At 42.4% G+C, this 10,694-nt stretch overlaps 1 protein-coding gene across 1 annotated transcript; it reads left to right on the top strand.

Moving 5' to 3' along the window:
• The first annotated feature begins 453 nt into the window (after positions 1-453).
• On the top strand, positions 454-9,618 carry RASD2 (RASD family member 2). Its single transcript, XM_038155385.1, has 3 exons — positions 454-1,292; positions 4,822-5,101; positions 6,567-9,618. Exons 2-3 carry the CDS (start codon positions 4,831-4,833, stop codon positions 7,094-7,096), a joined length of 801 nt encoding a protein of 266 aa, XP_038011313.1. The 5' UTR covers positions 454-1,292; positions 4,822-4,830; the 3' UTR covers positions 7,097-9,618.
• Positions 9,619-10,694: the final 1,076 nt, after the last annotated feature.

Raw genomic sequence — 10,694 nt, 5'->3', positions numbered from 1 at the left:
CACACACCTTCAGTTTGTTTGACCTTTTTACATTTCTACAACTCATCCCTAGTTTAGTTTTTGATTTATTTAAATATAAATGAAAAAACAACAGTTACACATTATTCTTATTTCTTAAACAAACCATGTAAATGTCTTGAGGTTGAGCAAACAAGGAAAAGCATTCCACACAGCAAGAGATTTACAGAAATTATGGACAGAAAGCCCCTACTTGGGGAATGAGTCAGTCTGCCGCTGTCTAGCAGAAAAAATCAGCAGGGAAGTACAGAGCTTTTAGAAACAGCTTATGAATTTACAGCTTGCTAAGTAAATGAATTCTCTGTGTCTCTCATACACATACACTGACTCGTTCCCCACACATGCATACATACAGGTCTCTGGTGGAAAGACAGGGAATGCGCAGTCTGCAATGAACATGAACTTTCTGTTTAGAGGAGAAAAGCTTTTTCCAATAGGCACAAAATCCCACCCCCTCAGCACCCCTCCTTCCCCTGTGTCTGACACTGACTTCAAGGGAGGAGTTGAGCCAATTATCTGTGAGTCCTACAGAAGGAAAATCTGCAATTTGCCAGTAGTTGTGAGAGAGAGAGGGAGAAAGGCAGGGAGGGAAGGGAAAAAGACATAACTGGCAAATGTAAAGAAAAGCCCCTTTTATCCTAGAGTGAGAATATTTTAAAGCAAATCTCAGACCAGAAGAAAAGAAGCCCGTGGGAAGGGATGAGCCAGGCAAGATCTGGGGAAGCATAGGGTCACCGAAGGCAACTTCCATGCCAATCCTGATCTTTCTGCAGAGGATCTGAGGCAGCACAGAGGCTGGGTGGGCCAGCTGGATGCACCCACTACCCTGCACGAGTAGGTGCTGCTCCTGAAATTCCTTCCCCACAGCAGAGCCTACAAAGTACAACTTGCAAGAAAAGGCAGTGGAAGTGGGAAAGACTCTGCCTCTCCTTTTCTTTAACTGAGCCTGTGAGGAAAAGAGCTCATCTGCCCAAAGGGAAAAACTGCCACCAGTTCTGAGACTCTTCTTTAGCCTAAGTCGGTTGCCTGATCCAGTACTTACATCAGTCGGTTGCCTGATCCAGTACTTACATGGGGGAACGCCCTCTGGAGCCCTGCAGTCCTTCCCAATCCTGCTAAGTTCTTGGGAAATATTGGAGAAGAGCTGAGCCCAGAACAAGCAGCGTGGGACCCACAGAACAACAGCCTTTTACAACAGCAGCCACCTCTGATTAAAATTATCAGCTTCATCACACTGCAGCAAGACCCAGGACTGCTCCTCCTGGGAAAGAGAGGTAAGAAATCAGCACAGAGTTTGCGCTGAAAGTAGGAAACAAATATCCCACAGGAGTGATTCTGGTGTGCATGAAAATTACAGGGACACTAGTAGTGAGTAAGAAGTGACAAGTCTATTATGCATGTTACAGTTTGTGTCTGCCTTGTCCTTTTTAGCTGGGTGCAGTGATTAACACTGGGGTGGCAAACAGAGACACAACCAGCAGCTGAAGACAGAGGAGTGCAAGGGAGGTAGTTCAGAAGCCTGTTCATGAATGGGGAGCTGTAGGGAGAGCATACACCCTGATGGGAGGGTGGAAAACTAAGGTACAATAGCTCTGGGCAGGTTGAATATGAAATATGTTCCTTAGGTATCTCCCTACGGGTGCTCAGGCTCAAATTTGTCAGTAGCTCACCGGCATTCAGAAAAGCACTCTCTAGAGCATACAAAAGTAGGTTCATTGTCATTCATTCTGATGCCTGCCTATAAAAAGAGAAGTGGTGCTTAGCAGGTAGAGGATAACACAGGGAGTAAAGAGAAATGGGGTTTAATGTTGATTTTTGGACCGCAGTTTCAGCTTTTTCTGGGCAAATGATCTTTTCCCTTCATTTAGTGCTATTTAGAGATAATATTAATTGCCTGTATTTCTATGACATTCTGAAATCCCTGCACTGTACCTATATAAAATATTAATATAAACTTTCTAGCATCAAGCCAGTACATAAAGCAGAAGGTGCCACTGGGAATTAATCTATGCTTAAGCATTTAATAAACTGGAAGGAAAAGATGTAGATTAAAACCAGCTGGAGGTTGTTTGTCTCCTCATTCTCTTCTGATTGATTTTGCTTTACTTAGTACATGAACATGTGGTGTCTCTCTGTTTCCTTTCTACTGTCTTTAATCTTTTTCACTGTATGAGCCCCTGTGCTCCCCCCTGCCCCTCCTGGGTGTCAAGGCTGAAGTTTCATTCCTTTTCGGAGGAGGAAAGGAGACAGACCGTGTTGAACTAGAGAAAAACTGGACTGAGGGGATAAGAAGAGAAGGCTCAAAACAAAAATGTAAGCTCCCAGTTCAATGGCACGCTCTGAGTCAGGTTTGCAGCAGAGGTGATGAGTAGCAACTCCACAAATCGAAACGCTGAAAAGCATATTTTACTTTGAGGGAAATGAAATGCAGTTAAGAAAGCACAGGAGTCCTCTTGACAGAATGCCTTGACAGGTGGAACAAGGACAGTGTAAAGTGGTCAGGTCCCTCAGCACACATGTTCTGTACAGGACATAAAAGGCTTCCATTGAAAATGCATAACTGTGCTCTCTCCCAGATGCTTTTGCACCGAGTTGTACAGAACTGCTCTCTAGCAGGTGTAAACCACACAGTTCACTTGCCCTCATGGAGCTACACTGGTCCATCATGGCCTGAAGAGCTGCCTCATGTCTAGATACTGGTCCTGGGTGGTAAAGTAGTTTGTAGGTTTTACAACTCATCTGTTTCTCTGCTCTTCTCTGCCAAATAAATAAGCCTCAGAGGATGAAAATAAGCATTTTTTTGTCTGCCCATGGATACAAAACAGTATTGGACTGGCTAGGGATAGTGTACGTGGCAGTGTTTCAGAGACTGAATATGGTATTTCTGCACTATTGGAGATAGGTCCTGTGGTAAACAAAACACAGAATACAGTTCAAATACCAGCTGTGCTCCTTGCTGTCATTTCTGCCACAGTAATCCCAACAGTGCCATAATTCTGCATGTGTGTGTCCATCCAAAGTTGTGTTCTGGCATTAATCTGGCTCTAATATTAGGCTATCCTGCCCTCTGAATGTAATTCAGGGTGTAAGCTACTCCAAGGAGACCATTGCAATTTTTTTTTGTGCATTAGGTAGGGGCGAATATGCCATTGTTGTGCTGCAAATTATGGCAATAATAATAAATAGTCATGTTTTGCTGTTTCCTTGGGCTATAGCACAGAGCTTGTAATGATGCTGGATCAGAATTCCAGAGACTTCTTTAGCAGTGACTGTATCTTCACTGCTGCTGTGGTGCTTAGCGCATGTTAAACAAAGTAAAATATTTTAAGCTCTTCCCTTAGATAACTGTCAGCTACATAAAAGCTTTGGAGATAAAACTCACTCAAGGGAAAGATAGGAATCTAGATCTGGATCCAGAAATGATCTTTCTGTGTACAAAAAGTACTTGCATTGTAATATTAAATAAACAACACCTAAGTTAAATAAATGGCACAGTGGGAACTTGAATATTCTTTAATAAGAACATAGTAACCAAAATAAATTCAGTCCAAAGTGTGTCTCCTTTGCTGTAACAGTCAGCTTTCCCCACACAGGGGCTGTATTTTTCTTTCAGCTCACAGTTCATTTGAACTGGTACACTAAAAAAGTCTGAGCAGCACTTTTTCTTTCCTACCAAAGTTTCCTTCATCTCAGTGCTATGTCAAAATGCAGTCTCCATGGTCTCTAGGCTCATTTTAGATGTCATGGGCTGGAAATCTTGTCTAATAGCTATTTAATATGGCTGTCCTTCAGCTTTTCTCCTGCTTGTACTGAGCACCCGTGCTTAGCAAAGCCAGTGGCACCCACAACATCTGTATGAATAAAGTCTGGAGCTCCTAAAAAATCTGTGCTTCTGCAGTTCCACCCATTGACAGCCATCCTGCTGCAACAATGACAGTTTGCTTATATGGAGTTCCCACACTACCAGGCCAAACAGCAGAATTAAAATCTGTTTTCTGAAAGGTCACTGGAGGCACAGATCTTTGAATTTATCACCAGCCAGTGCTATTTTGTAGCTCATGCTCCCTGCATCAGCAATGAATATTGGCACCAGCTACCTAAAGTTACTGAGATGTCTAGCTTGCACTGATGTTAAGCAGGATTCTTGTTTCTGTCTGACTTTTGGCTGATCTCAGAAAATGAGTATTATGCACAGCTCTTGTTTAGGAAACCAAATGAAGCGATCTAGGTTCTAATGGCAGCCCCAGTGGCTGCATTGTATTGGGGAATCTGACCTCTGTGTTTATGTATCTAAATAAGAACCAAGTTCTACTGAAAAATCTGGTAACGTGTAAGTGACACAGATGGTGGGAAGGAACCTGGTGTCTCAGTTGAAGCACAGCAAAGATAAATTCAGCCCTTAATGTTTAAATGTAACAGCAAAGATAAATTCAGCCCTTAATGTTTAAATGTAACAGCAAATTACAATTCAAAAGAATGTTATTTTCAGTGTAAATGCCTTCATTTTTGTACTACTTGAAAAGAAAGAACAACAACTACAACAATAAAACAAAACCTAACCAAAACAAAAAACCCCACTCACTGAAAATGAGACTGAAAAGTTTAAGCATTTCTAGTGAAAAAAATCTCTGTATGGACCACTGATTACTCCGCTCTGTTGTGCAGAACTATGCTCCCGAGTCCTCTTTGGTAAGCTTGTGGTGAGGAGCTGCCTCTTTGGTAAGCTTGTGGTGAGGAGCTGCCTTATTTTACCCTCCATTTGGTTTCTAATCTTTCCTCCAACTCTTCTATTTCCTCTTTCAGGACCAAGCAATGATGAAGACTATGTCTGGTGGAAACTGCAACCTGAACGTGCCGGCCAAGAACTCGTACCGCATGGTGGTGCTGGGAGCCTCCAGGGTGGGGAAAAGCTCCATCGTCTCACGCTTCCTCAATGGCCGCTTCGAAGATCAGTACACTCCCACCATCGAGGATTTCCATCGCAAGGTCTACAACATACGGGGAGACATGTATCAGCTGGACATCCTGGACACCTCTGGGAATCACCCTTTCCCTGCCATGAGGAGGCTTTCCATCCTAACAGGTGAGAAAGTTAGGGAGAAGGTCAGAAGGACAGATGTTAGCTTGAAAAGCATAGCCTGGGGATGACTGCTTTTTGGGACATGGCTAAAGGCACTGCTTGATTTACTGCAAGATGCATTTCTATAGAGACATATTTCCTGGCTGGCACTATAAGGAATGCATTAGCCACAGTGGAGAAGTCCAGTGAGTGAAGGTCTGAAATTGAGATTTTCCCTTATCCATCTACCTTCCCCTCCTGCTTCATACTTTCATTGATGTCACAAATAAATGGCTGAATGCAATTCTGTGGGTATAAAGAGCAGCAAAGGGCAAATTAAGCATGTTGTTGTAGGACATACACAGTGAAAAATAAATATAAATTGCACAGAAAGGGAATTCTAACCAAGAAAATCCCAAGGATTTTTTTATTCTGAAAATTTCCAGCCTGATTTCCTTGATTTAATATTCCAGTAGAAGGATTGCTTTACTTTTACCCCTTCTCCTTAATCTGCGTCTAATCAAACATGTTTAAAGAGAAAAGAAAGGGAAATGGTGGGACCATTTTGCATCTTCTCACTGTCAAGCCATTCCTGTTGTGAGCTAAAATCTATTCTTTAACTATAAAAGTGACAGTAGATATATATTCCTTCTTTCTGGATTCACTATCCACCTTTCTAACTGGCCAGTGAAACATGACATTCACATCTGACAAGGCTACAATCCATATTCAGTAAGGTCCTAGAACCAGTTTCTGGGATGCAAATGTGAGCTTTAGTCCCTGAAAGCTCTCTTAGCATGTTCCACATGAATGTCATTCAACAGGCAATGATTTGCCTTATTTTCTACTTGCAAAAAGAATTGTAAGTCAGGAAATGTCAAAAGGAAATGCCAGGGGATGTGTGTCATTTATGTATTAGGGTTTTTCATGGTCAGCTTCTCTTGAGGAAATGCAATGACAGCAGGGTGCACTGAGAAACCTCTCATTCCTGACTTGGATGTTCAGGACTGATTAGCTGTAAACCTTCAGTTCAGGTGTACCTTCATGTAATCAAAGGGTAAAGGCTGAGTGGCTACCAGCACTCCACTCTTTCTGGTGTCAGAGGAGGATGTGTTTTACATAAAAATACAAATGAAAGGAAGTAAAAAGAAGAGCAGTGCAGCAGAGCTGAGATAGAAACATGTCTACAAAAGAGATAAAAGCAGGCAATAACTTGCAAGCCCAGTACAAACTAGGAATACAACTGGGTATGACAGGAGTAACATCATAGCCAAAAGTCTTTTCCATAGAACTATAGAAAGATGTTGGGAGTTAAATGAGAAGAACTAAAGTACAGCTGAGTGAATAGGTGCCAAAGGACCAAACAAAAAATATGGGGAGGAGATGGATATAAAAGGATTGCTTTTAAAAATTTGCTCCTCTGAAACTGGCTGTGATCAACAAGCCTTTACAGTTTTTGTTTTGTTTTGGTTTTTTTTTTTATTTGCAGGGGATGTTTTCATCCTGGTGTTCAGCCTGGACAACAGAGAATCCTTTGATGAGGTCAAGCGACTCCAGAAACAGATCCTCGAGGTCAAATCCTGCCTGAAGAACAAGACCAAGGAATCAGCTGACCTCCCCATGGTCATCTGTGGCAACAAAAATGACCACAGTGAAATCTTCCGCAAGGTACGCACTGACGAAGGTGAGAATCTTGTCTCCAGTGATGAAAACTGTGCTTACTTTGAAGTGTCAGCCAAGAAGAACACCAATGTGGATGAGATGTTTTATGTCCTCTTCAGCATGGCCAAGCTACCTCATGAGATGAGCCCTTCCCTCCACAGGAAAATCTCCATCCAGTATGGTGACACTTTCCAACAGAAATCCTTCAGGATGCGCCGAGTCAAGGACATGGACGCCTATGGCATGATCTCTCCCTTCGCTCGCCGGCCAAGTGTCAACAGTGACCTGAAGTATATCAAATCGAAAGTTCTCAGGGAAGGGCAGTCCAGGGAGAGAGAGAAATGCACAGTCCAGTGAAGGAGGCGTGCACTTCTGTCTGAAGATGACATCCACATGCAGTGCCTTAAAGAAAAATGGTTTGTGGAAGCAAAGAACAGGCTCATGGGGTTTATTGAGAAAACCCAACACAGAGAAAGGATAACTTCCTGTGGATTCTACTGAGTCACAAATGTAAATAACATCATCCTTGAAGATGACTGGGAATAATCATACAGCTGAGATACAAGTGCATTTTTTTGTCTTTGTAATGTAGTTCCTCTTCATTCCCCTTTTTGTTTGAAAAATACAGTCCTGAGAAGTAAAGAGATTTCAAACTTATTGTTACAAAGAAAATAGATCAAAAATGCACAGAAGGCGTTAACAGTGACCCAGCATGCAGTTCTTGCTGAGAGGAGGTTATATATGTGTGTGTGTGTATCTCTGTGTGCCCATGTGCACGTGTGCATGCATGTGGGGAGCTCTCATTTTAAAAAGTGGGACTTGCATTTCAAAGAGCAGCAGTCTTAACTGAGCATTCCCAGATTGGGAGTGGACTCTATATACGGATGCATGACTTTCACTCACTTCTGAGGGCACCTGCATTAAGAACTTGGTTTTATATTTGTTGGAACAGTTACCATTTGACATTGACATGATTGTTGGTTTGTTTCATAGATTTTATTTGGGATTTGTTGGTTTTTTTATTGTCTAGGGGTGGGTTTTTAGCAAAATCAGGTGGCAAGTGCATTTGATATTAAACAGTGTCTGCTTTCTACCAGTGAAAGGTGGTTTTCATCTGTAACACTTTCTAATATGTACATTGACTGAAAGTGAAATTATTCTGCAAAAAAACAATGCATTTGGCTGCTTTGCAAGCTTGGTGTGATGTTGTTTCTCAAAGCAGACACCCCAATTCTGAGTTTCATAATACAAATACCACTCTTTGCCTTTCTGGCCACTGGACCAATGATTCCTTCCTCTGCCTGTATCAGCTGAGAGTGACCAGACTTATATGTAGAATCAGACCATTTCAGAGGCAGGATTGGATTCTTTTTCAAAAATAAGAACAGAATGGTTATAGGGCCAGCTCCTTCATATTTCTTCTGCTGACAGGCTTCTAGTAATTTTGTTCATGGTTTTCCTTACTGTCCAGTAAAGGTTGCCTTGATCATTTGCACTGCAGAAGTCCTTCAGAAAAGAAGCTTCGTCCTGGCTGTTCAAACAGGATTGAACTGACTGGTCAGATAAATCTGGGGCTGTCCGTTCACTTATTTCATTTCTCAGGCTTCCTTATCTCCAGTTCTCTCCCTGTTCTGCTTCTGGCTCTGTTGTTTGATGAGCTCCTGTTCGCCCCTGAAGTCCAATATATTCTCTCAAATGTGAGCTTGCCACTCTTGCTGACTGGAACGAGATGTGTGCACATATATCTGTGGGCAAAGCGTGGCCCCAAGACAGTAAGCAACAGTAGAATATACATGTTATATATACCTCAGGAAGACCTTCAGATATATTGTTCCTCTCTCACCCTCAAGTTCTGTGTTTGGCTACATCTGCTTTGCTGTGTCCTGGGCAGAGCTGTGAGCTAGTTTGTGCTATAATTTGACAGGAAACCAAGAATGATGATTGTCTGTAAAAATTAGCCTCTGGGATTAAAAGTCCCATATTCATTTATCAACACCATCCTTCATTGGTACTGTATTGGTAAAATACACTGTTCTTTTATTCCTGTTGCCAGGGCAGCACCTTTCTGACCACGTCTCCCTCCCTGTCTATAAATATGTATATGGTTTATGATTAAACCTGCTTTATTTATTAGCTGTGTCCTGGTTTGGTTGTTTGGTTGTTGTTGGGTTTTTGGTTTTTTTTTTAATTTCTCCAAGAAGAATGAGGAATGTCCTGTATTTATGTTGTGCAGGTGAATGTAGGTGAGTTCTGGGTTGGGAGTCCTGATGAGATCTCCAGTGAGTTCTGGAAGAGCCCTTTATGTCCTCCAGATACCAGGGCCTACACATTTTCCTGTTCAGAACAGAACTGTGTCTATACCCATATCTATCTATCAATCATCTTTTTGACCACTAACTTATATATACAGATATCTGCAGAGGCAGACAGTTACTTTTCCTCATGCTGCCTCCAAAATGAGAGAACAACAACTCTCTCCTCCCTGCACAGAGCTGACGTGTTGATCCCTGGTGCAATTTAATGTGGTCTCTGCAGAGAAATCACTGTTTATCTCAGCAATCTTTCCAGGTTACCATCTGTACCTCCCACTTCTGTGAGTCCTGGTCCCTCTGAGCACATCCTCACCACTCCACAGACTCCCCACCCAAGTGTATGTCTATGAATGTACCAGTGATTGGGCTCTGGGACTCGTAGGGGACATGTAGGGGGTTTGAAGATGGAATGAGAAAGGAATAAGTAATGGATATGGGTTGGGTTGAGGAACCCTGGAACACTAAATGAGAACTCCTTGCGCTATAAACCATGCACTGCCTTACTGATCCTGTATCTGCTCTACCAGGCCTGCAAGATAAAGCTGAATTTTTAAAGAGCCTTCAAAATCAAGTCTCTGTCTTTGTCTTACAACATTGACCTTACCATTATTTTCCCTACTTCTCCACATCTCCACAAACACAGACTTTCCATCTCCACAAAGACACCAGATTTCCACACCATTCCATGTTCTCCTATTCCTGCCTCTTCCACCATGGACACAAAGCCACCCGGCATGGAAAAGTAACATCGCAGCAACAACAGAGGCACAAGTGTAGGAGAGGCTGAAGACCAAAGAGCAGGCGCTCACGGATGCTGGATGCAACAGGAATGCCAGTGAGCTCCAGCTGCACAGTCCAGCTTGGCCAGCTAATGCTCAAGGTGAGAAGCATCTGAGAAACTGGCTGGAAATGAAGGTGAAGCAGCATTACCATCACCCACAAAGACAAATGGCAATAAGTAGATAATCTTATTAAAGTCATCCTAATCTTCTCACTGCATTTTGTTACTGATGGTAATTGCTTTTGAAGTTAGATTTTCATGCTCCTCGGGACATTTTTTTTTTCTTTTATTGTATCATTCCAGTCATTCTATTAACATCTATATCTTATTTGGGCTCGAAAAGTGCTTACAGCCCCTAAACCAGACAGTATGTGTATCAGTTGTTTATTCACAGTTAGCAGCCGTTATGTCCTGAGGAAAGGCCAGGGACTGGGAAGCAGAGAGCAAGGCTACCTTTCTGCATAGAGGACATAAGGTAAGGCAGGAAGAGGAAAGAGGAATTGTTTATTTCTTGCTAACCACTGAATGCATCTGGCTGTAGAACAGAAAAGGGAAGAGCTCTATGGGAAACTCTTATTATGTGTGTTCAAAAACCGTGAGACCCTAAAAGGAGCAAAGAAGAGACCTACAGCCAGGTCTCAGAGGCACCCAAGAAGTCATGAAAATGCACAGGACTAAGGGCAGGTCTGGAGGAAGGAATCTGTCTGGAAGAGATGCTAAGGGTACCCTTACTTGGTCTTACCTGGTGTAATTAATTTGCTTTATTCCCATAGCTACCTCATTCTACATTGCAGTATATAAACCCCATCACTAGTGATGCAAAGCCTTCCTCAGGGTTTTTTGTGTATTTACTTTCAGGACA

Source organism: Motacilla alba, chromosome 1A (genome assembly GCF_015832195.1).
Source record: "Motacilla alba alba isolate MOTALB_02 chromosome 1A, Motacilla_alba_V1.0_pri, whole genome shotgun sequence".
Classification (NCBI taxonomy): domain Eukaryota; kingdom Metazoa; phylum Chordata; class Aves; order Passeriformes; family Motacillidae; genus Motacilla; species Motacilla alba.
This window is presented reverse-complemented; position numbering and strand designations above follow the sequence as displayed.